General features: G+C 38.9%; 1 protein-coding gene across 1 annotated transcript in view; it reads right to left on the bottom strand.

Annotated features, from left to right (window-relative positions):
• Positions 1 to 26728, bottom strand: part of thsd7ab (thrombospondin, type I, domain containing 7Ab) — a 201257-nt gene that overhangs the window by 52983 nt on the left and 121546 nt on the right. The window contains exons 10-16 of the mRNA XM_084944211.1: positions 22463 to 22578; positions 20672 to 20807; positions 15289 to 15392; positions 11401 to 11595; positions 9929 to 10195; positions 699 to 877; positions 91 to 96 (exon numbers count right to left, since the gene is read on the bottom strand). Of these exons, the coding sequence (XP_084800337.1) occupies positions 91 to 96; positions 699 to 877; positions 9929 to 10195; positions 11401 to 11595; positions 15289 to 15392; positions 20672 to 20807; positions 22463 to 22578 (1003 nt within the window). The remainder of the gene's footprint in view (positions 1 to 90; positions 97 to 698; positions 878 to 9928; positions 10196 to 11400; positions 11596 to 15288; positions 15393 to 20671; positions 20808 to 22462; positions 22579 to 26728) is intronic.

Below are 26728 nucleotides of genomic sequence, written 5' to 3'. Positions count from 1 at the left end.
TTGTGAGTGTGTACATTTATCTGTCAGTGACCTACTGACACTGGTGACACTGTGAGTACATTACAATTAGCTGAGGAGAGCAGCTCTTACCTGGGCCTGTAGCAATGAGTCACATCCAGCGAGCATCGGGTTGGATTAAAAGGAGACAGATGGATTAATGAGCAGATGTCAACTGTTCATACAGTGCAAAACCTATGATTAATGCAACATTCAAGAGTTCATAATCAGAAAAGCCTGTGGCATAAATACCTGTGTGAACTTAGCAGATTCACACACACTGCCAGGTGAACTTGCTGATACTCTAAGGCCTGGAAAGCATTTCATTTGAGCAAATCATAGAACCTTAAGGAATCAACTGGCATATTTGGGGGCCATATGGATGGGATCCATTTATAGCACCCGTTGCTTTTTGCAGTGTCGCTGCTCAGAAAAAAATGACTGCAGCAATAATGAGTGGAAGGTAAGAGAAAGCTCTGCAGACTCAAGTTTATTGTCATAAATAATTAATTTATTTCTTTCTCTCTAGTGCTGGATATGTATAATGTGCAGCATACTTGTAATAACTACAGATATATTGTAGCTCAGCTCATAAATATTAAACAATGGTGAGCTGAAAAGAGCTTCAGTTTTGACTTTAATCTCCTGCTCAGCCACCAGCTCGCATGTCTTAGCGCGTAGATTAGTTTCGCTGTCAGTACCTGGTTGATGTGGTCCAGTTTAGGACACGGCCGACCTCCATTGTAAGGCTTCTCCCGAAGCCATTTGGAGCGAACTTTGACTCCACTCCCACAGGACTTGCTGCAGCGTGACCAGTTGGACCATTCACTGAGTTTACAGTCTGAAGGGCAGGGGATGATGCACGCCTCTTCAATATAACCTGAAAGGAGGTGAAAAACAGGCGTTTTTGTTGTTTTTTTATAGCGCAGATTCTACTCTAAGGTTTGTGACCTGTGAACTTAAATGGATGAACACTGTGACCTGAGACTTAGCTACAGACATCAGAAGAAAATCCAAAACACCGCTGTGCTGCTTTTTCATGCATTTTCAAATAAATTATTGGAGCGCACAGTATCGTCTCTTACTAATTATTTCATGAGGAAAAAGCATTCACCAGAAAATTGATTCACAAGAAATTTGCTTTGAAATAAAAACCTTTGTTCTTTCTGCCTCCCACCAGCAGGATCTAAGCCTCACAGGTTGGAAATGACTGCTTTAGAGAAAAATACCCAGCGTCCTGGTTGTTGAACCCGTTGTTTTCTTCATCTAGTGCAAAGCCACATTTGTTCCATTTCATTTTCATTAACATTTCAATTTTATTTAAAAGGTGTAAAAGCCCTGTAAACTATTAACCAATACTTTACAAACTAATCTAAATGCATTTATTGATTTTCAGCCAAGTGGAATAAAAACAGGGTCCATATTCAAAGGCCTCATTTTTTGCTCTATTACTGACAAGTGAAAAAAAAAATCTCCCAAAGCAGAGGTACAGTAGGGCCTGGCAGGACGCTTCGTTATTTCAGTCCATCTTCCCACAACTCACAGAGTCTTGACACCATCAGCAGGGTGGTGCTTTTTTGGATCTTTCTACATCTCAGTTGTGATCTCCTCTGTTTTGACCTCTACACAGAGGTCAAGTTTCAGTCAAATATGATGAAATATTTCTACACTCCTGGCTTTGTGTATTGAAACTTTCTCTACAGATTTCTTTTTTCCTTGCTCAGAAACAGTCTGTTTAGTGCATCAAGTACATTTTGTAGGCTTATGCAACAGCACTGGTCTGCAAATCAGTTTAGCCTTTGATTAAGAAAATCAATGAGGTGAATGAGCTGGTAAAGTGGACTGTCTCACCGGCTGCTTAAGCGCTTCCTGTTTCTAACGTGAGCTTCTCCAGGCTGCTTTTATTTTCAGTAAGACATGTGGTGCTACGCTGATGATGGGCTTGCTGAGAACACACTTCCCACGATTCAAGAGGAATCCCACACAGGCCAGTCACTCCTCACAAATCAATGTTGTCAAGTGGAGTCGTTTTCTCACTTTTTCTAACCTGGGAAAAGTCTTGCTGTTCCCTTCGCGCTTCACACTGACATACTGAGCTGCCGGGTACAACAACACCTGACCACTGAGCTCTGTGGGATCTGTGTGCTGTTAGTAATTCTCCATTCTGTCAGATTTTCTGTATTGGTCCAACAACTGAGCAAACAATGTCTCAGTCTCAAAGCTCAAGCTAAAGTTTAGGCTAACACAGCTCAGCTCAGGCAGAGTGGTCTGGTGGTGTGACCATGTGCTGGTAAGAAGACTGAGCCTAGTCTGAGTAATACATTTATATGTTTAGGGCACCAAAACACTGCAGAGGTTTACATTTAAGTTTATCTCTGATGGGCAGAGCCATGGTTAAAAGGACAATCACAACCATCACCTCTGAAATTTGACTGGCCTACACCTTCAAAGACTGCTGTGATATCAGTGCAACCATAGGCAGAAATTACAGAGGGAATAAAAGGGAACGGATGCCCTTTTTTCAGGGAAAACAGTTTTGTCCTCTTCAATGCATCGTTATAAATATATGATATTGATTACAGTATAATAATATGTATTGAAAGCTCTCGAATGGTTGCGTGGGTCTCACTAGTAGCACCAGGAGAACAATCTGGAATAAAATTAAGTTGAATTAATATGATTTTTTTTGCCACAAAGTGATGTGTTGATTGATAAATATTGTAGGATTTATGAGGTTATATTTCCAGTGGTGCATGCTAGAAACATTTTATCAAATAATTAGCTGCAAGTGCTAAAAATGGACCTGAAACAAAGCTTGTGTGGACGGGAGAAATCTGGGTATGGCATTATTTGGTTTTTGATGCGATGCAAATGCTGGCATAAATACAGACTTAGTATTGCTTAAAACAGCTAAGGAACATCCAGACCAGTGCCGCCACAGGCAGTAGCCAAATGGATTGTTAGACTTTAATCATGGGGTTTTAAACTTGGCTCAACTGGAGAGGACAATTGAAGGGTGATCGTGCCACCCAGTCTGCTGGACCAGAACAGAGCAGTACGTTTTCTTAAAGCTAATAAGATTAGAAAATAAAAGTCTTTTTAATCCAGTCAGAGCTAGAGTTCTGGCAGCACTTTGGCAACAACTACGGTAAATACACAGTGATCTCGTCCATACACATACACACAGTCGTGTCTCCATGGAGCTGCATTTGTTTAATAAAGCCCATCTCTAAACTTAACCATAACTATTACTTGCATAATCTGCACTTAGCCTTACCCAAACACTAACGCACATCTTTCCTAAAAATTTAATGATTTATGTAACAGGAACTTGCTTTTAGTCTCCATATGCGACCGTGCAAACAGATTTAGGTCCCCACAACATGAGTAATACCTGTACACACACACACACACACACACACACACACACACACACACACAGACCTCCTTTCCCTTTGGTGTCTCTGAGCCCAGATCAGCATCTCTACATCCACACCTTGCTGAGTAAAGCCTGGCCTCTAAAACAGCTCCATTACCTTCGACCTCCACTTCAGTCTAGTCAGGTCATTCTAAAATCACTCACACTATCACTTGGAGGTTCACCCTGTATAAAAGCCACAGCACCTGTGCCTGCAGTTCACTTGTAATTCAACTGATATAAACTTGTTAGGTGTCTTGTCTCCTCTGCGAAGCCTTTGGGCTGAGGCCAGGAAGGAGATCACTCCTGCTGCCTTTGCAAGTCAACTTAGGTACAGCCAGACACATGCTCTCACTGCAGTCTCCAAAGCAGCCGGAGCTGTAGAAAGCTTCCTTAGCTGGTAAAAACCAAATGATACGGTCTTACTAATCATATGCTTAAATCTCCTTATAATAATTTGTATATGCACCAAACTATCTAAAAGATTAGTCAAGCTTTGTGGAAAGATAAAAATTATTTTGTAGCCTGCAAGAATGTAACAATTAAATTAAAATGACATTAAACTGTACTTTGCCAGTTCAAGAGATTATTTTGCTGAGAGCATGTCTCGTTATTTTGTAAGGTCTCAAATTTCACAATGCCTTCTGAGATTAGTGTCTTCATCTGGTCCTGAGTCTAGTGGCATTTTGCATATATAACCACCTGACTGTTTTTTTTTTTTTTTACTTATCTGGATAGGTAGGTGGATGTTAGCAAATTACAGATGCGCAGAATGGAACTGACAACACAGCTCCACCCCCCCCAATCCAAGGACTTCCCTCTATGCACAACTACTATCATCACTGTGCAATACTTAATTTACATGCAATAACCCACACTGTAAATATATAACACTATTTATTTATTTTTCTGATTTGTCTATTTGTACATTTTATATTTTTGAATACTGTTCATATGTATATAGTGTATATAGAGGTGCTCTGTATCCCATTGTACATGTATATAGTGACAATAAAGGCATTCTATTCTATTCTATTCTTAAAGCTTCAGAGTCCCACTAAAGTTGTTTTCACATTGGTCTGTTCTCAAATGACAAATGCTAAATTAAAAAGTATATGTAGAGGCTCAATTAGAAGACAACCATATATGTCTAGATTTACTGAAAGGGCTAATTAGAGCGTTGACACAATTATAAAAAGGTGCAGATGTGAGTGGAAAGTGGTTTAACAGCAACACACTTGTTCTTTTAAACAGATGCAGTCTTTGTTTCGATAATTGCCAACACAATCAACCAAGAACAGCACAAATGAGCAGAAGTGACGTGGGTGGGAATACTTCACACATGCATAGTGTGTTACATTTAACCTAAAAAAGATAATATAGTATAAGCATAGCTTTTATATGTTAATAAAGTTAACGCAGCTGTGCCATGTGGGCAAATATGCACATTGATCTTACTTTTCCTGCATATAGTGTGATGCTGAAAGCATTTACTACAGTCAGAGGGAAGAATCTGACAAACAGCCAGCTGTGACAACAAAAAGGACAGTCAATAAATTTAAAGCTTCTGCAAAATCCTGAATAAGTGACAGGTGACACATACATCCATAGTTGTCATGCATTTTATAAACGCCACCTGCATTGCTCTAGGTTAAACTCCACCCTGTTGTGTTATGTTTTGGGACGGGAATGCTTTAGCACCCAGCTCACGGCTGTGAACTGTCCCCCAAGCTTATTCTAATAACAGCTATCACATTCGTTGTAAGTGTGGACGAGGTAGGATATCGGTTTTCTTCTCATTGTGTAAGTAAAAGATTCATTAAAACATTTAAACATTCTCCTCTCCAAATTCTGCAGTGTGAAAGGAAAACTGCGGCACATACATATGCAATGAGGACAGCCACAAGAGTAACAGAGTCCACATGTTTCCTTTGCTAAATTTTTACTGTGCCTTTTTAATGAGTCACAGCAGTAGCTTTTGCACCAGTGCACACCCTCCCAGGGTGTGCTAACAACTGCAAAGTTAATGAAACTTTTTTGTAGATTTAACAACTTTTTTGGTTGTTTTGACAAATATTATAATAATCAATTGCAATGAAAACAACAAAAAGAGGAAACTGTTCTATTGTAAATATAGCACAGATAGAAAGACACATTAAGTTAAATACTGCTGGGCTAAAGTGAACACAACGGATAATAACGAGACTTTATCAAAAGATGATTTTCTGTTTGCAACACTTATTTTGTCCATCTGGTCAGGAATAAAGTCCAGGTTATTCATCAGCTAGGCATTTGAAACCAAATTTCATCTCCCTGATGGCTGTCCTGCGAGACTTTAGATGCACGTTTTGGCTCTAGGGACCACCCAACATTATTGCCTGTTATGCCCCTCTGCTCCACAATCCTCCTCAAGGTAATAGAGACAGCCTAATCCCTAGATGCTCTGAAAAACAACTGTATACGCTTTAGGCTCAGGTTGGGGCACAGAGGGGAACAACAGCAGTGGCCATTAGGCCAGAAGGACTCGCTGATGTTTTTTACTAAAATGATCAAACATTGACCTTTGTCCTCAAACCTTCAGGAGAAGGTTTTGCCTTTATGACTTCCCCCAATGATTGCATCCCCTCCCCCTTTACCACAGTGCTACAGTGCTGAGCCATCCTGTAATATGATGAGGCCAAGGCCCCATGAGCCATCCCGTAATATTATGAGGTTAAGGCTCCCTGAGCCACCCTGTAATATTAAGTCACAGTGAAGGTCAAAGCATCATGGGTTGTTGATAGCAGCAGAGATAAGAAAAAAGAGTAGCGCTGAGCACATCAGAGATGAGAGATTTTCCCCTTCTGTGTCATCATCTTTGGCATAGTTTAATGTTACTTACCTACACAGCTTTGTGTGTATGGTTTGAGAAGGCTGTTGTTTTTTTTTTGTTTTGTTTAAGTTACACCAAACAGATGATCTGCTGTTGAGAAAATGAGAAATTCATACACACAAACACTGTTTGCAATAATTTCCATCAAAGTGAAGAGTTTAAAGACATGAGTGGTGGCTGAAATTCTAAAACAGGAATGGTCGATTTCTTGACAGGACATAAGAGTGGACAGGAGAGATGAGGAAAGGACGTGCAGGAAATGGCCTGGGGTAGACTCGCCAAAACCAGTAAGTTATGTTGGTGCATGAGAAAGCCATTTTGAGGCCCTGTCACACAGGCCTAAGGATCAGTCAGCGAGCCCCTTAAAAATCACAGTTCTGCATTCCCCAACTGGTTGGTGAGTGGCTGGTAGAGGTTGCTAGAGGTTGCCGGCAGTTGCTTGCAAAGAAGCGTACGGAGCTGCACCAGGATGCTCCATGCAATTACTCTTTCCTAGCAGATTGCTGTGGTTGTGTGTAGTTTGCCTGGAAGATGTCAACTTGTCTGCCAATATTCATCAACTGCTTGGTGAGCTGCAGTGAAAAGTGTCTTTTCTGTGTTGGTTGCGGTGGTAAGGCACAAGAGCCACCTGAAATATCAAAATCTCATAGCAACCAAAGTGGTCAGGATTTCGGTGCAGCATCCCCTTTGTGATATATTTCACCTAGAAACATTAAGCAAACACTCGCCAACATTTTACCCTAGCAACCTGTGGTTTCCAGGTGGTGCCAACTGGTCTCTAAGTCTGCGTGACTGAGGCCTTAATATAGTGTTCACTCTCACTGACTTTTGCTGTTATTTATGGCTGTGTTATTCATTTTCTCCCTCTTTCATCACATGTGTGCTTCAAGTGTGAGAATTGGTCATTTAAATGACTTGAAGCTGCATTTATTCAGGTCATCAACAACATATCTGCCAGGTATGGCGAAGATCAGATGAACGGTTGTGGAAAAAAATGCAAGAAAAAACAAATGCCTACAGCAATTGAAAAGATGAAAAGTTTCCAACAGAACAAATAAGCAGAGTGAGTGGTTTAACTTTTGACCCCCTCAGATAAAAGATGAATCTCCGACCTCCAAAGAGAAGATCAAAGGAGTCAGTCGACGGGAAACACCGATGCAATGAAACAAGCCAAAGGATGAGAACTGCTCATCCAAGATTCCCAACAATTCACCTGCCAATTGTGTCCTCTGTTTATTAGAGAACTCCTTTTGTGGTTGACTGGATTATTGCTGAACACTACGAGAATCATGAATCTTTCATTTGGATGTTTCTTTTGCTGCTGATTGCTCCATCCCTGCTGTCAAGGTTGACTTTTTAATTGGCTAAAAAAAAATAAGCCTATATAATAAGATATAATATATATATAATCCTTACAGGGTTGCTTGCTGTGCCTGTGTCAAAACCTCAGAATAACAGCTTATTGAAAACAAGTGGTGCTAAAGCAGAGTGAGTGTTATCTTCTCTTATGCAAAATTATTTTCACAGAGGAATAAGACAATCTGAAAAGTGTGCAGAACCACAAAGCTTGAAATAACGTCCACATTTAATGATAACCCCCTTTTTTCTGGTGATGCCTGTGTAATAAAGAGATAAAGGGAGCACAGTTTGCCTGATCGACATCATAGCCGGGGGCATTGTGTCAGCTGCGGAGTCGTGGAAGGACCACGTCTCCTCCTCCATCAAGATTAAAAGTGATGATGGTAAAGATGGAGAGAATGGCTGAGAAATTGGGAGAGGGAGTTGCAAGGAGAACAGAGGAAGACGGCTGAATGAGGGGAATAAAAGAGATTTAATGATCTCTTTGAGCTTCACATGCACTAATGCCAAGCTTCATGAATGTGTTGTTGTTTTTCTGTGCACCTCAAGGAATATTCCTTTTTTCTTAGCTCAACAACGCTTAAAGATGAATGCATGGGTGCACACGTATGCACTCACAAACATTCACATAGGTGTAAAAATACACAGAATCTGACAAAAGCACACAAACACACAGAGCCCCAGCCTTACGATGCGCTCTTGTCACACCCGCACTCAGATTAACTGACGCATATCTGAATCTGTGACTCACACAAGGAGAATAAAACCATGTTTATATATACACAACACTGATGTATTCATTTGAACATCTCCTGCATTCGATTCCACAGCAATTTCACAACGAGTTTCTGAGCTGGGATTCTTTGCTTGAAGTATTTTGGATCTAAGATAAGACCTTACAATGAGGGGACAACTGATTCTGACAGGAGTGCCAGAAAAAGGCCTCCTTATGTGAAATTCAGTATTCAGAATGAATCTTTAGCAGCCATGGGAGGGGTTTTCATATGTGCACAAACAAAATCTTTTGCTTCAGATGAATATTTAACAGAACAAAGTTATTCCTGCATCTGCTACATTCCAGTGCACTACAGTAAACTTCTCACCTGAAAACAAGAAGTAAAGTACAAGAAAAGGGAGAAAAGTCTGATTTTCTACACATTGTGCTCCAACTCAAGACTGAAATCCAGATTTCTGAGAGCTGCCACCAAATTTTAAATGGTATTAAACCGAACTTAACTCCTAAAAAAACTACAAAATATCCCAGAAAGGTTTCTGTTGCATTGTGTAGACATAAATGGTAGTTGTGGTCAAGTTGTCTAATTCTACAGCAGCACCACTTTTGACAAACAGCATCTCTGCATGGCTGGATAACCCACAGAAAACAGTGTCTTTGTTATAAATTAGTTTCAATAAAACTAGCCAGAGGAAATCTTCAGGAATTATGAGACATGGCCTGTGTGCACACATCTGAAATTAACCACGGTTGAGGGAGTAGATGGCGTGGCTCCGTCTGGCACAGCATCACCCACAGCTTGTCACCATTACTGTTAGAGATACATTGAGCCAAAACCCCAATTTATGAGTTCTACCCTGGTTTTAAAGCAAATGAAATAACTAAAGCCATGTAGAACACAACCATTTAATGCTGCACTTCCACCCACTATAATGCACACTTTGTGGAATAAACAGGTCTTCAGTGCAGCCACACATCGCTGCTACAGGTACAGTATACAAATGTTCAGACTTTTAAAAAATACCCATTTAAAGGAGATTTAGGACAAAACTCACAAAATAAACACCTGAAAATGAACAACGTGGTAAAATGAAAGTATATGGTTGAGTTTATGAACATTGCCCAAAGGTGCTACAACTATAAAAAAGCAGTTTATCTAATCAGCCTAGTGCTACTGCTAACCACTTTTAAATATATAAAGACGTCCTAAAAAATGTCAGTTCAACTATAGAGCCAGTTTTATCCTCAGTAGTTCCGCTGATATTCATGACGTGATCCAAGTGAAATTTGGGACTCATCCAAATATTTTGAAAGGGTTGTAGCTTATGTCTAAAAACATACTGAGATACATGTAAAATGAACATCCTCCAATTCTTAGGTCTGCCTGGTGAGTGTGTAATACACTGTCCAGCAGCTAATGAGGAGATATGCCAACAAACTACTATCTATGTAATCTGTACCGCACATTTTTCGAGGTTTTCCTTTACAAAAGGAACAAGCTCTGGGACTACACTCCTACACTGACAAACGCCCATGCAAGCGTACCCACCATGACTGTTGCAGCGTGACGTCTCCACCAGCCTGTTGTCCTGATCGTAGCACACCATGGCCTGGTAGCGGTAGCCCTGTCCACATTCCTTGATGTCTCCTTGCACCTTCATTCCTAGGATGCTCTCCACTCTGCCTCCCTCAGGCAGGATGCAGTCTGACCAGTTCCCCACTGGCTGTGCGTTGTACTTATCACAGGGGCAGTACTGCGTCTCACTCAGAGGGTACATTTGTGTGTTCTTGCACTTGTCTTTCTTCTTGCTTCTCCCTGCGGAGTGGAGCAGGATATAGATTAAGAGAATCCAGAGACCTATGTGTTTGCTGGCATTGACGGATTTCAGCGTGATACTGAGGCTGCTTTCAAGGTCTTGTTTACCCGCTAAAAAAAAAGACTAGATAACACAGGAGCTGCTGTGCCCCTATGCATGTGGGATACATGATGATAGATTAGGCTTGCCAAATAGTTTCCAGCAGAGTGGGCTCTTACTGAAACAGCTTGATATTTTTTATCCTCACACATGCCAAGCATCGTTAATCACAGATCACTGTGCAAAGAAATACTCTTTTCCTTACAGCAGCTCTCATTAGTAGCTGTTTCCAATGTAAATAAGGAGATGATGTGTGGATGACTGTCCCTCTGATGATCCGAGGCTTTACCTGCAGTGTTTTGCCATCAAATTTTCGAGCTGTGGATTCTCAAATTTGTCTTGTGACAGGCGCACGGCTTTGTGTTGTTGATACTGTCCACAAACATCACAGTGACCAACAGGCAGAAGAAATTAATGCTTCTTCCACCCAGGGATCCAAATGTTACACCAACCACAATTATTTTAGATTTGGTAAAAAAACTTACTAAGGCTAAAAAGAAATGAACAGGGAGGTAGTGGGCAGTCATGATATTAATAGAAATGCTTTTAAACCACAGGATAGTGGATAAACCACAAATCCACACTTTCTCCTTCCTGATTTAAAACTAAAAACAATTAAAGCATGTCTCTAAAAGAGTAATTACCTGACTTTTGACTTACTAATGATCAGTCTGCTCTCTTACACATAGGTGAATGGGTCAAAAGGTACTTAAAATTCACATCACTGGATAACAAAAGCTTCTCAAATCCACTTTCTTACAGTTCGAGTTGACTTTGTAACCTCTGTGCGCAGTTGTGGAGGTACCTTAATTCTTTACACTATTACACATGACTGCGATGCACGACGTACCCCCTGGTGACACTGACACTGATCACAAAGGCAGACGTCTTCTCCTAGACTTGTTGCTTTAATTCCACCAGAACATTTAGCTGTCAAAAACTAAACGCACAGATTTTTTACCTTGTGTTTCATTTTAAAACTCCTCTGTTGAAGCGCTGCTCAAATCTTCTTGCACTCCTCAAATGTTAAACTCCAATGCAAATAAGTCTGCCTGAAAACGGTTCACAGCAGTGCATTGTTTGTGCTATGCCGCTCTGTCCTCACCTATCAATGACCTCTTTCTGGTGCGGACCCCCACACAGTCAGCTGTGCAAGACGAGAACTTGGACCAGTTGGTCAGCTGGCAGTCATCCTGGCAGGGGAGCTGACAGCGCTGAGTGATGGCAGGCATGGCCTTGGCAAATTTCAGACACTCACTGATATCGGCCTGCGTCCCGTCCAGCTGGCGGCAGGACACGGCTGGAAGAATGAGAGGAAGTCGGGTCAGAAGACCCCATTAGAACATTAAACATTGTGATTTAATGACTGATTGTTTCAACAGATTGATTGGAAGTCGTAACATGAATGGAAAGTTAAAGACATTGTTGAAAGGTAATCAAAAATTGAATGTTTATAGGAACACTAGTGTAAAAAAAACCATTCAAGTTGAGATGACTAAATACCATTTTTCATGACTGTTACTGTTACAGTTTACTTTACTTTTTTGATACATTTTCCATTTGCAGGACTTCCTCTGAATCTTACTTCACCACAGCATATTTTGATTTTGTAGACAAAACAAAATGTCCTAAAAAGTAGTAAAATATAAAACAATGAAAGTATTTAGCTCTACATTCAGCAATTCCAAAATGAGAAACACACTTATATGTTGTATTTGTGCACAATAAAAATATAAATGCAAGGGTCATTCATATTTCATATAGTGTGGTTGCTTCCAATTCAACTACAGTAAATTTCCCTGCAATGAAGCACGGAAATCTCACTTACGTTAAATGTCAAAATTTTACAGGAAGGAAAAGTTCAGCAAGGTACTCTCAGCTAATCCCTTATTTCCCAAGAGCCTACCACGGCACACGGATCTGCATCTTTGATTTGATACAGATTTTACGCCTTTCCTGACACATTCCTCCCATTTATTGAGGCTTGGGACCAACACTCGGAGTACACTAGCTTGTGACTTCCTGAGGCTGGGTTTGTATCTCCTCCCAGTCTCAAACCTGCTCAGTATTTAGGTCAGAAAGCTTGACTCTAATAGTTCAATAATTTAACAACCAGTGTTCCAGTTATTTGTGCATTATGCACACAATATATAAAGTTAAGGTGAGTTGAGTTGCAGAAGGGCTTATAGGCACATATGGTTTCCTATGGAAAGAAATATCTGCTGTCTGTAGTTTGATGTTATATTTCTACTGCACAGATAAATTGATAGATTTAAACTAAAATACTCAAGTATTTCTCTAAAAAACTAGACAGCAAAAGTGATATTTTTGCCTCATGATATTGCTGCGTTTTAAAAAGGCAATATAGTATATTATACATTTAGCACTTGCAGAAGTCATTTAATAGAGGTAAAGCTTGACTAATAAAAGATTTTTGTCGGCCAAGAAAAATTTAAGGGAGTGAAAACTTCAGATATCACTAACTATGCTAATAGGATTTATATAGATTTATAAATACATATATTTATATGTATTTATAAACTCTCTCTATATATGTAAACACTATTGGGTTCATTAAATCACCTGAATAACCTTTCAGTTATGTAAGTCACAAGAGCATGTTAGTAACACTGGCACTGCTTGGTTTCTATTTATGGCCACAACCAGAAAACAAAATGAAACTTAATATCACTCTAAGGCTACAATTCATAAAGAAGATGTCACATTGAAGATTTGCTTAACCAACAAATGATGTTACTTATAAACAAAGATAAATAAACCATTTGGGTCTTGGCCCGGTACACAATAGACTATAGGAGCCAGGACTTTCCCCTCTAAACTAATTTAATAGTAAATGAAATAAGCTAACCCCCCCCCCCACACACACACACACACACACACAAAGAACAAAGGAACTGAGGGGTCTGGAGAGCTGTTCACTCCTCAGTCCCAATCCTTTGCTCAACAAGGGCCAGGAAGACCAATAATTACCTTCTGTTCAGCTATGATGCTACTCTGCTACATGTGCTGTCAGAGCTACTATAGAGCTATACCCAATTTATTTTTTCTGCATTATAAATTTTTCTTCATCATGTCAATATAAAATCTGTAAAAATGATCACCTAATTAAATCAGATATTATTGCTAGTGCGCTAACACTGTGAATTGGCTAGATAGATAGATAGATCGATTGATAGATCTTTATTAATCCCACGGGTAGGTTCCTCCGGGAAATTTAGTTTCCAGTAGCAGAACATAGACAAAAATTTTCTTAGTAAGAAAAAATAAAGGGGAAAAAAAGAATATGAATATAAGTATAAAAATAACATATAGCAGCCAAAATGTCTATTGCTATAGATAAAGCTCTTTCAGAACTACACAACACATCCTACAACCTCTGACAGGCCAAGTAGTTCTTATGACAAGTGAAATGACTTTGATATGTGAAATCACTGAAGTACCCCTTTAATTAGGAGTTCTTAACCCACTCGTGAGCACGATGACTTGAAATATAGATTTAAAGGGAGCGGATGAAAAATAGATCAGAACTTTACAATTCAGATTAGCTCTCAGGGGGGTTTAATAACAATTAAGAAAAGAGCAGACACAAAAGCATATCTCCCTCAATTGGTTTAAAGCCCAGAAGTCAATTTGTCTTTGACTGCATCATCCTTTCCTTTGTTCTTTCAATAAAGGGTAGTACTTGTGTTGCTGCAATATTTCATTTTCTTGTGATGCAGACATTCTGCAGGGCTGTACCTTCATAGAGAAATCAATCTCTAAGCACATTTTGCTGAACCCCCGTGGGCACCGCTATTGGTTTGGAAAGCCTCCGTCGGCTGGTGTGTTAGGTCAGGTCTTATATTGTTGTGTGTGTGTGTATGTGTGTGACAGAGTGGCTGTGTTCAAGAAAGAGAAAGAGAACAGCACAAGCCCTCTGTTCTGTGTGTTTAATAATGCCACTATAGGGTTTTTCCACCCTCTAAGGAAAGCCTCTTTCCAGGTAAACAACACAATACGCTGTCAGGAAACACGGACCAGAAAGGACAGCGTGTCTCATTTGGTCTGAGTCGATGACAAAATGATTTCTGCCATTTGGAAATGACAGAAGTGTGAAAACCAGTGCAGGAGAGTCTGAACTTCAAGTGTCACATGGCATCAAGTCACAGAGAAGCTGCACAGAATCTGGAAAAATAAGGTCTACAATGGACCTTAAAGCATTTTCATGAACCAATTCTTCTGTCCATTAATGCAAGCTAGCAAAGGCGAGACAGAAAAATAAGCACTAATAATGGCTTTCCATAGGAGCTGGAAATGAAATTGATCATTCTGCGTGACCCCCCTGAAATTGGATTTTTATGAAAGCCTCCTAGGACTCTATAGTGTACCCATTCTCTATAAAATGGCGAGAGGAAATATGCTTTTAAAGAGAGAGAGCCACAACTCTTTTAAAGTACTTGTCACTTGTGCGTGAAGTCGATATGAACAGGGGTCTGGGCTGTTGTGTGCTATAGGCACGATGCAGCATCTTCTTCTAAATTTGAGCAAGAGATATTCGATTAAAATTGCATGACAAGAGCCCGAGGTGGGAAAAAAAAGCCAGCAGTGAAACAAGCCAAGCTGTCAAACAAGTCTCAAGAGGAGGATGATAAGGTGTGAGCACATTTCCTTCCCAAACTCTAGAGGATTACAAATAAATAAAAAAATAAAATAAAAACAACTGGAGGAAAAAAGTAAAAAGAAGAAAAATATCTTTTACTGTTGATGTTCATAGGAGTGTCATCTTCAGTTTGGGCCACGTTGTGTGAGTGGGAGGATTTGATGTGTACTCTAACTAAATTGGCCTATTCTCCAAACCTTGGCACATCCATCTGCTGCTTCATGGCTGGGCTCCAGATGCTCCGCAATGAGCAAAAATTAAATTTAGGGTGATTAGGAATGGCTCAGGGACGATGCAGGGGGAAACAGGGGACGGAGAGATTTGTTTCTATACCTCGTGTTTGAAGCCCTGGTCCACAGGTCTCTTGTGCACCCGGAGTGTCCTGTCTGAGAAACCAGGTGACCAGCTGGCACTTCCTCCATTTGTGGGTTTTCCACCTAGAATAAATAAAATAAGTACATACATATAATTGCTACAATAATATTCATTAACACAGCAACATCTTGCAAAGCACCAGGTCAGAGTCTGAATAGAATAAACTCATTTACAGCACAGTAATGCTGTGTTCTGCCCACACAGTATCAGCCCAGTTAAGGCCACATCTGGATGAGGTATTGCATTGGAAATAAAAAGCATGTCCCACTTGACAGCTAACGGTTTTGTCCTGCATGACATGTCATCATGAATGAAAACCAACTCTGCATCTGGAAAACTTCATGACTTTCCAACAGAAAGACAAGCATGCTAGATGATTTTTAAGTCTTCCACGGACGTTCTATCGTTTCTCTGAGGTTGATCAAAAGGAGCAATAAGTGCTGCACCAGCTGTCTCGTTGTACAGGCGTAAACATGATAAAATACAACTGAAGCGATGCAGTGTAGCTAGGCAGAACTGTGAAAAGCAAAACAGCCTTTATGATACGTACTGCTTTGGATGCTATGGATGGTTTACATTATTTTCCTGGAAATTTAGGAAAAATTCATTGTGTTGTGAAAATAATAGAAAAGATCTGCCTGACCAGACAGGTAACAGTGATTTGTGCTGAAAAAACAATTACACTAATGAAAAGGCACGATTATGACTCACACAGCCACAGCAGCTGTTTTACAGGTACAAATCTAATCAAGTCTGAGCACAATGAGGCTGAGTGATTTGAGAAAAATATGCCATTTCCAACTTTTCAGATATAGTGCACACATCATTAAATGTTATCTGGTCACTATTTCAAACAAGGAAAATGTACACAACCTATTTTTATTTATTTAATTTTTAAATCTGAACATTTAAATGTATTGAAAATAATCCGCTTTGGTCAAAAATAACCATTACATCCGAATGTGGGCCTTGGGGCAACATTTTGGCACTTATATTGGCACCATATAAATGAATCTGAACTGAAAGCCTTACACACAGTGTGCCTGCACAAATAAAAGTGAAATTCATAGACGGATGCAGAGTGGCTGCAGAATAACCAACTTAGAATAACATAGGATTGCTGGATAGCAATTGGCAGTAAAATAAACACTGGTGTTGCTGACTGTGCCGTATGAAAAGAGAAAGTCTAAATAAAGAGTCCAGTATAAAGGGGTCTGTGCTGTTGTTTGAATTTGTATTCTTCACACAGTATCAGGGAAGGGTCTCATTAAACAACCATGCACATACATCCAGAGTCTTGCAACAGGTATGTCTGCTGCCACCACCTAACCATGATGTCACCATCAGAGAGTTAATCTGGAATTACACGAAGAGAAAGAAGACAAAGACAGTCTAAACCCACAGAAGACCTGCGGTGCTGCTTCAAAGGAAAAAGGATATATGCTGATCTTTTGGGGTCTTTTTTGTCTTTATATGATGTTTATTCATCAATAACAGCTACTTGCAGCAGCACTTTTGAACTACTCTTAATCCTGCCTTTGTTTTTTGTCTTTTTTGTGTAATGCATTCTTGTATTGACCATGAAATCATGCTTCATCATCACTGTAATATGAACATGCAAAACAAAAAAGCACATTGCTATTAAATATGAACAAGCTTAAAATATGTTATTGTATTTTGTATAACAACCTCCTTTGCATTTTTCAGTGTTTGGGCTCTGTATAGGTCCTGTTATACTCGACTATGTTATCACAAGTGTCAGCTTTTCCGCATATTGTGCAGGCCAATACACAGGAGTGCCCAAACCTACTTCCTTTGTAAGACTTTAAAAGTATGGTAGTGATCAAACATTTATTTTGCAAAATTAGAAATTTTTGGGCAGCACAGATGGAGGACATTTTTCTAAAAAGTCCACCCCTTTTGTCATCAGACACAGCAATCCAAAAATTACTGTCCGTTTCAATTTTACTTAGTACACGCAACAAATAAAAAATGCCTCTCCTCCTCAGATATTGTGTGTCTTTTGGGCTAATGGTTCCTGAACATAAGTTTGCACACAGGGATCTTTGTCTTTTGTTAAAATTGCACTTGACATGACATTTTCAATCTGTGACAGCTGAGATAGCCTACCCCCCCGTGACCTTGACGTGGATAACCAGAAGAAAACAAATGGATGAGGTTCTATAATGAAACTCTTCTTTTTGCTTCACAATTTTTCTTTATATCTATATGCAGGTGATAAATTGCTTCTAATCTCCTCAGTATCACAAAGTAATCTGTTCTGGAGAATGAATGACAAGCTGCTTGAATAAAATACCAATTTTAACTCATGACCCCAGAGATGTCAATGTGCAATGTCCCGGTATCTTTTAAGTAAGTCTCTGATCTCGATAATTCTGCTCTGAAGCATTCGACGCTTCCCTTTGCACACACTTGCCTTTATTCACTGCAGAGCCCAATGCTCTAACCAGTGATTGGACTAGAAAACTGACAGTTTCTTTAAATGTCATGTGCTCATCCAGCCTTAAGACAACATATTTTTACTTCTAATCAGTATATGACAGCTCCATTGATCCAAGATTACAATGTACTCACTTCTCTCCAACTATTTATTTTTTAGAATCTAAAACATACTATTTGTTTTTTTAACTTCTATTTCCAGCACATTCCACAAAAATGTTCAGCATGAGCTGTCAAGTGCATCTAAGCCATTTGTTATGTCGCACTCACATCCTGAGTAAGCACAATGTTGCTCATGTCAGCCCATGTTTTTTATAGATATGCCCATAAAAGTCTTTATAACAATATATCTTTTACAAAGAAACACCTTAAAGTCAGATATGATAATAAAAACTATGTTAATGATGTTGGCCAATATTAGCTTTACAAGCTAAAAAGATAAACAACTTAAAAGCCATAAAAATCTGAAGATTTGTTTGTTTTTAGGGCTTAAAACATTAAAATGAAGTGGGAATGAAGTTTAATCAACGACTTTACCAACCCCTTTCTAACTAGTGATCCAAACACCTTGATACAGTCGATGTATATTCATTGACTGTATTCAAGCCAGTAAAAATCAATTCTGGGTTAAATAAATCAATAAATGATAAAAAATAAATAAATAAAATAATTTATGTTCCAGATATAGGGGTTTAATGAGAAACAAACAGAAAAATAAAAATGCAAAAATTAAGTAAAAAAAAAAAAGAAAGTTCACAAACTGTCCTTTGATTACAGTAAAAACATGAAAAACTAACATTTGTGGATAAACAAACATTTGTGGTTGCACAACAGCTGACAAGAAGAGACTACAGAGGGTCATCAGAACTGCAGAGAAGGTGATCGGCTGTCCACTCCGCTCCCTGGACTTACTTGCCAGCTCAAGATGTCTCTCCAGAGCCAGGGCAATTATAAAGGACCACCTCCATCCTAACCACCACCTCTTCAACATCCTGCCCTCTGGAAAAAGGCTCAGATCCATCAGGTGCAAAACCAACAGACTAAAGAACAGCTTCTTCCCGTGGGCTTTCAGAACTCTTAATGCAAACTAAGAGTGTGTAAAGACTTCCTCAACACATCCACCCTGACACTGCTGTTGATCATCTATGTGCAATATCTCAGTCTTTCCATGTTCTGTGCAATATTTTTGGCTCATGTGCAATTATTTTGGTCCCAGTCTGTTTCAATGTTTCCTACACATACACCATGTATATAGTTCCACTCACATATGTATACATATACACTGTTTTTTATTTTATTCTATTTATTTAATTATTTATTTATTTTCCGCCTTGCAAGAGCAATCATGTTTAAAATGCCATTGAATATATATATTGGTTTCTCTTCTTCTTACTTTAGCACCTTTGTGGTTCAGCTACCCAATTTCGCTGTGCAAGAAACTGCACAATGACAATAAAAAGCTCTCTCTAAGTCTCTAAACAGGTGAAGTTCAGGTTGGACCTGTAAGCAAACTAACACTTGGGAGTTTTCAAGAGCTGCATATTAAATCATATAAAAGTTACATCATTGTGAAATAAAACATCAGAGCTAGAGCAGTTACATGTCTAGTCAAGCATCATAGTCCCTCTTCAGTTAAATGGATTATTCTCATTTTAACATTTATGTTATACATGATGCAAAGTGCTGCATATTTCAATGGCATTTTAAACATGATTTGACTGATGACTTATTAAACACAGAACATGTATTATAGTTTTGTTTTGTTTTTTTAGCTTTTTAAAAGCTCTTAAACTACACACAAACTATTTGTTTGGCCAGTATTTACAGTCATCCATTACAGTGTGCTCAGTTTAGAAACGTTTTTTTCTGTTGTTTAATCAACGAGTCACCAGGAAGATACCTGCTCACCACAAAGATAGAATCAAGATGGTTGCAGCACCTTGTCACCATAAGAAAGGATAGTACAGCTACATGGCACAGCTTGGTTTATATAACCAGAATATCCAGGTTTCTTTATCACAGAGTAAAACCCCGCTACCACTTATTGCTTTTTTGTCATATTTAATCAAACTGTGTAGACTTTCACCTTTATTTTCACACTTTTTTGAATAACATTTATTAGAAAAAAGTAAAGGAAAAAAGTTAAATTGCGGTGGAAGAAAAGATTTCCATTTATATTCTAAGATAAACTCTCGACACCACGGAAATGTCACAGTCTGAAATTAATAAACTGGATTATTGGATTTTCCCCCCCTAATTTTTCCTGATAAAACAACCTCGTTTCCAGTTTTCATCACTAAACTATTCATTTCTGACCAAAGGCTTTGATTTGAAGACAAATTAAAGCCAAAGAGACTGATGAGACTGACATAGATATCCAATAAGACAAAACGCTGACATTATTTTACTTTATCTCATTAGTTAGTCCATAACTTACATTTATTTTGTCTCTCATGGTGGCAAACAAGGAGTTAACAAGAAAGTGTGCACCTATAAATAAACACATGCAGCTGGTATTTTGAGAGGTGGGAGCAGAAAGTCAGACTGACAGAGTTTGCAGGTGTAGAGAAAATCTGTATCTTTATATCATAGTTGAATCTTTTGATGTTTGTTAAATATTCTAATAAATTATTAAATAAAAACTTGGCTGTTTGGGATAGGCTGTTGGTTTGTATTTTGGCTTTTTAGGGCTGCAAGTGAAAACCATTTAAACACAAAAGTAGAGCATAGAACAAAAAACAACAACAACAACAAAAATCTGTGCAATGAGCCTCAAGGTTTAAGCATTTTAAAACCCACGGGTACATTGTCCATGTGACAAAACATTCAAACAGCAACAACAGTGTTTGTCGACACCTGAAGGCGGCTGTCGTGCGTTTACCTGAAACCGGGACAGATTTTGGGGACCTCGCAGTCCCTCTCTTCTTCGAGCACCTCTGGACATTCCTGCCCTCCGTTGGATGGCATCTGGATGATAAGACGTTTCCTTGATTGCTTTTTCTTCACAGCAATACCAGCTGAAGGGACGCAGACAATTAATGAATTAAATTAAGAAATATGTATGGAAAAGTGATGAGAAAAATGTCAGAATGATAAGCTGACTGCTCTGTTAATAATCCTTGAAGAATGGACTTGGAGACTGCAACTGCCAATTCTAATTGGACAGCTAGCGTCAAAAGCGCACACTTGTGATTACTGGGGATATCAAGCCAACAACGATGATGCGGAAAAATCCCATTAGACCTTGGAACCGACTCAGATTAAATTTATGGTATTTACATGTGTGGCGATGCCCTCGAGTAGTTCATTAAGTTGAAACAAGCCTCTGGATAGCCCTATACCCTGCTTCAAACCTTTCTACGTGGGCGGCGTGTAATTCTCTGCACAAGGTTAAGATATCAACAGCATCAAATTAAAATGCACTGCCACCAGTAAAGCATGCTTAGACCAAAGAGATTTATGCCACCGTGTCACAGGAGGAGGTCATCAAAATACGGATGATAATGATTTTCAGTCGTAAATCAACTTAATGTTTTTGCCACCACTCGACAGCTTGGGCAATGGCCGCCTGACGAAGGTGACCTCATCTGAAAACGTCTTCCTTTCACCGCTTCAAAACAACAACACCGACCACTTGCTGGCCAGAGCAAATGGACTTGCCAGGCCCACTAACGGAGGTCAGCCCAAATGTTGTCCTACATGCCAGTCTATCAAATTAATGATCTGTAACAAGGCATGAGAGCATGTGTTTATGTGACAACCCAACTCTAGAGTTGTTGCACTTAGTCAATTAAAATTAGCTTCTGTGTTTTCCATTTTGTTATCTTTTATTATTATGTTATTACCGGCATATTATTGTCACCTCTGTCAACTATGATTGGAAATATTGTGACTATCCTGAAACCACCATGGCCTGACTGACTGAATAAAGTACTTTTTACAACGTAGAGGAGTTTGGCACAACTTCACCCACTTCCAAGAAAATCTAAAGAGGTCCAGCAACATTTTCAGTATAAAGAACAATTTAATGATTTGACCAGTTTATTTCGGCTTGCAGCCTTCATCAGGGCAAAACATATTACAGACCACATTTTAAAAAGCAAAAAAATTAAACAACCAATCACATATGTTCAACGTGCACATCCACCAACCAGACACCAGCAAGGAGGCTAGGCCATGTGGTCATGTGGTATAAAGCCAGTCTTGGAGAGTGTCCACTATAAAAAATAAAACCTGGGTCACACCCTGTTTAGCATTTAAACAGGACAAATCTAAATGAAGGGCGGTGTTTTAAGTTTTCCCCATCAATGTCATATACAACCAGTACAAGTGACACAAAAACAAAAAATAGAATGAAGAAAAGTAACATGTATGTAGATGCTTATTGTTTAAAAGTACAAGCTAAGAAAATGTAAAAAAAATAAGAGAAAAAAAACATGAGAATAAAATTAAGGATACATCATGAAAATACAATACCATAAATAATTGAAAAATGGTTTAATGGGAAAGTTGTCGGAGAGGACTTAACTTCTTTAGACTTTATGTTCTTCTGTGTGTGCAAAGAAGCAGGGGAAGTTGTGCTGGAAACTTTGTTTCTTCAATACCCTTGAATTTTTTAACAGCAGCAACAACAGTTATCTCTGAGCATGAATCTTTGTTTTTTCCATCATACCTGCATCACATGTAATTGGACACGTTGCCCAGTCACTGAATGGGGTCATGATACAGTCCTTCTTGCAGGGCAGCTGGCATGGTCTCATTGTGCTTGGGCGAGGACCGTCTGGACACCTAAGCAAAAACAAAATCTTTTTATACATTCATCAAAACACAAGAGCATGAAGTCTAAACCTAAAAAGATTTACTCCTAAGAAAATAGTAATTTTGATAAAACCAATGTATCTGACTAAATCTTTAATCTGTGGGTGCTGAGCAAGAACACTTCTTATGGACTCTTTCCCTGCACTGGTTGTGTTACGTTGCCACAGCTCTGTACCAAACGGGCAGAGAAGCAGACGTCCATGTGGACCCACATGCTCACCATCCAATGAAATTTATATCACTCAAACCTAAGCACACTCACAGACACCAAGAGTATAATCAAGGGCAGAATTTTTTTTATCATTTTAAACCATTGTTTTTCATTATTATCAAAAATCACAACATTTTATAGCAGGGGAATCCTTTAAATTCACTTAATGTAAATCCCTGTGAATAAAAGAAAAGAATTCATTTGCAGTAAGCATAGCAGAGCAGTGGTTCTCAAAGAAGGGTCTGGAAGCTTCTGGGAGACAACAGCCACAAGGTCCATAAAAATCATTTAGCTATAAATTATAAAATTGTACTCTATTATTTAAAAAGGGTCACAAAGAATAAAGGAAGCACTCTTCAGTGAGGCAAATTTTAGTGTTCAAAAAGCTAAATGCAGGAAATATTGCTAAATGTCTCGAGTGTCAGGATAACCCAAGACAAACAACTAAGGCACTCTGTTTTCAAGTGGAATTGTATTTTTAGTTTGCTCTTTGATCATAGTGGAGAAAAAACACAAGACAGATGACAGGTGCAAATCTACAGATGGGAACAATTTATACCAAAACAAGCATACTGTGTCCTTTACTCCCACCCACGTTATCTTTGAGCCAACAGAAACTCTGCTTACACAAATCACATTAATGTGTCTCATTGTATTTAGAATGAAAAACTTCAGAATATCAATAGTTTCAGTGGTATCTTGCATTAAAAATTGTATCAGAAATAATATTTAGAATTTTGAGAGATCTCTGGAAAATTGGATCCCCTGCAAAAAGTCATTGGCTACAGATAATTGAGTATGCCTGGTACTGTAGACATAAAGAGAACCCCAGGATGAAGATAAAACAATATACGAATGTTCATGAAGTCATCACACGATGGTCCCATAAAAATATAACAAGAATCTTTCATTAGCACTGATATAAACATCATACTTTTGTCCAGTGTTTCATTTGGCTTTCTAATAAGGTTTCTTTTCAAAATAAAAGATCTTTAAAATATATTTTTATTGACTGCGTGCGTGATCACTGCTGCAAAACATGATGGTTTATTTAAGATATCAGAACTTGTAATGAGGGAAAAATTGAACTGGGTAACATTTAGATCTTCATGACTTTTTTGATCTTTTGGCGAAGCATTTTACAGATATCAAAGGAGTTGCCAAACATGTGTTTTTGTGATTTCTGGAATTGAATTTAACATATTTGCAGGCCTATAACCAAAAAATATAGTGTGTAGATTTAGCTGTATTTTTCCCCCAACTTAAACCCACCCCCTATAGATTTTGGCATTTGAACCTAAAAAGACCAAGCTGACACTTAACCATGACAGTTAAAAATATAAACCATGCACTCACACTTTAATAAATATCAACTGAGAGGCTTGATGCAGCAACCATCTGGGTAGTGTTTGAATACACAATGTAATTATTCTCGCCTCAATCTAGGGCAATAAAAACCTCTGTAATTACTTTCACTTTATGACTGATGTATGCCATCTGGATGACACACAGGAAAGGGATGGTTGTGTAACCCACCAGAGCATTGTTAGCATCACAGGAAATGTCTAAAGGCACTGTGTTTGTTTTACAGTAATATATCTCTGTGAGGAAACTTTAACTCACTGAGCTAAAGTCAGCCAACAGGCCTGAGGATAAAACTTCCAGTTTAAATGGCTTCAGCTATCAGTGAGTAATAATCCTGGTGGTCAAGCCGAGGTTTTTCAAAACAGAGGTTATGTTTAATCTTCAGGTCCCCTGTGCATAAACGAGACAAAGATAAATAGGTCATGATAAACCTGCTGGAAGACATCTTATCTGATCTCTCGCTGCTCTTGCAGTTGGACGTTATGACTATGTTTCCTCATCCCACTGCTGACTTCTGATCATCTGGGTCAGGTTTAACGCTCTTTTGAATTAGTGTTCTCCACTGGGTGTTTCATACTCGTTAGCATGGTGTTATCAGAGAAATGATAGGGAGCGTCCCTGGCAAAATGTAATATTGCAACAGCAACACAAGGAGAGATTTATTTTTAATACCAATAGACAGAGCTAAATCCCTCTTGAGCGGAACAAATCCTCGGTTGTCTTCATAAAAGTGAATGGTCCCCAGGAAAAAAACAGCTGTGGGGAGGATACATTTATGTCTTCTGCTTTTAACTGATAGCCGGGTCCATAAAGAAGGGAATAAACAGATGTGTCTCTCGAGAACACTTCAACACGATGGGAAGCTGTTAAGAACTAGTGAACCTGCTACCGCAAAACAATCTCCACACTCGACCCCAGCATGAACAAGGGTTTTATCATTTTCTCAAGAGCCTGTAGGGATCAACACGTTCTCCATCAAGGGAGACCTGGCACAGAGAAGACAAACAGCATAAAGATATCTTCAAGATCTAAATAGAATCAAAGTGTATATAGAAACCAACACCAGCTTAATAATCAAGTACTAGATCTCAAACATGTACCAACCCAAATTAATCAATAAAATAAGTACTTCTTATTTGGTTAGGAGGAACTCACCAAAATGACACCATTAAACAAGTACTTAATGTGAAGGTTTGGAAACATTTCTCAAAAAGAAACAGGATGAAAAAGGGGAGCTGGGAAGGAAGAGGGCTGCAAAGAGGTGCTATGGAAGCTGCACCAACATCCTCCTTGCAGTTGATTTGGCAGCTAGCACTTTGTTGTGGATGGTCATAGTTTGCATGAAAGATGCTGACTTGTCTGCAAACACTGTTCAGAAGGTACAACTTTTACTCTAGAAGTACTCTAGAAACAGTCTCCATTTCTGGTTTGTGTTGTACTTTTTACAGTTTCTGTACTGCATGGTGAGTACTGACAGGTAAGTGGATGTCTTCCATTCAAAGTGTGAGAAGCTGTGGCAAGTTTTTGATGATTACCAAAGCAATTTTAAGGAGGTTTCAGGGCAGCACAACAACTTCCTGCAACCATTTCCCAACTAACTGCTAGCAAGAAAATATTTTTCTCAATTTCCAGGCGAGTGGCTAAAGTGATTACCAATTAGAGAGAAGAATACTGTTGATTGATATGTGACCTGGGAGTAACTACATTACAGGGTCACCTAGGCAACTGGGGCCAGGGATGTTTGCAAGCAACCACCCGTCTTTTTCTAAGCAATGGGTGATGAGTGTACCACTTCCAGTGTGTATGCAGCTCAACAGTATGCATGAATTATTGGACTTCTTCTGTTTACTTATTGATTCCTTGAATATGTGTCAAAGACAACCCTCTCTCTATCTCATTTGGGATTTCTTTAATACTGTGACACAAACAAGTCTTAAACAGACGAGATTAAACCTCTGACCTTGTTAAATTCTTCTCATACTCAAAAATGGTAAAAGTCAGAGCATGAACTATAGTTTAACCCTTTTGGGATTGTGAAATCTGAAAAAGCCATGATAGTTCTGTTAAGGTTAAATACTACAACTTAAATACAACTTCAGTTTTGCCTTCGATCGAGGAGAAACACACTGTGAATACTAAGAGAGACCTTAGAGGACGAAACAACTCCTTTCTGAATTGCAGACTGCTTGCCTTTTCGATTTCACCTTTTCAGTGTTCCCTTTGGGTCTGAACACACAAACAAGCAAGCATATGTTCTGGTGAAGGCGGCCTTTACCGGAACAACAATCTTGATTGGTGTTTCAAACAACTCATGTTTACATTTTCCTGTAAGAATGAACTATGGCTGTTGTTTCTCAGAAGCAGGTGGAGTCTGTGATTAAAAAAATGTGCGTTCACATCACAGTTTGAGTCAACACTGAAGGCTTTTTCCAACCAAAACTATGATCTTTTCTAAACTATAACAAAGCTGCCCTGCTTCCCCCAGCAAACAAAACCTAAACAAGCAATCACTGCTTCTTGTCAAAACTTGGACAGCACTGCAAA

Source organism: Perissodus microlepis, chromosome 11, assembly GCF_051167445.1.
Source record: "Perissodus microlepis isolate ML-2025 ecotype Zambia chromosome 11, ASM5116744v1, whole genome shotgun sequence".
Lineage (NCBI taxonomy): Eukaryota > Metazoa > Chordata > Actinopteri > Cichliformes > Cichlidae > Perissodus > Perissodus microlepis.
Note: the sequence above shows the minus strand (reverse complement) of the source record. Positions and strands in the feature narration are given on the sequence as shown.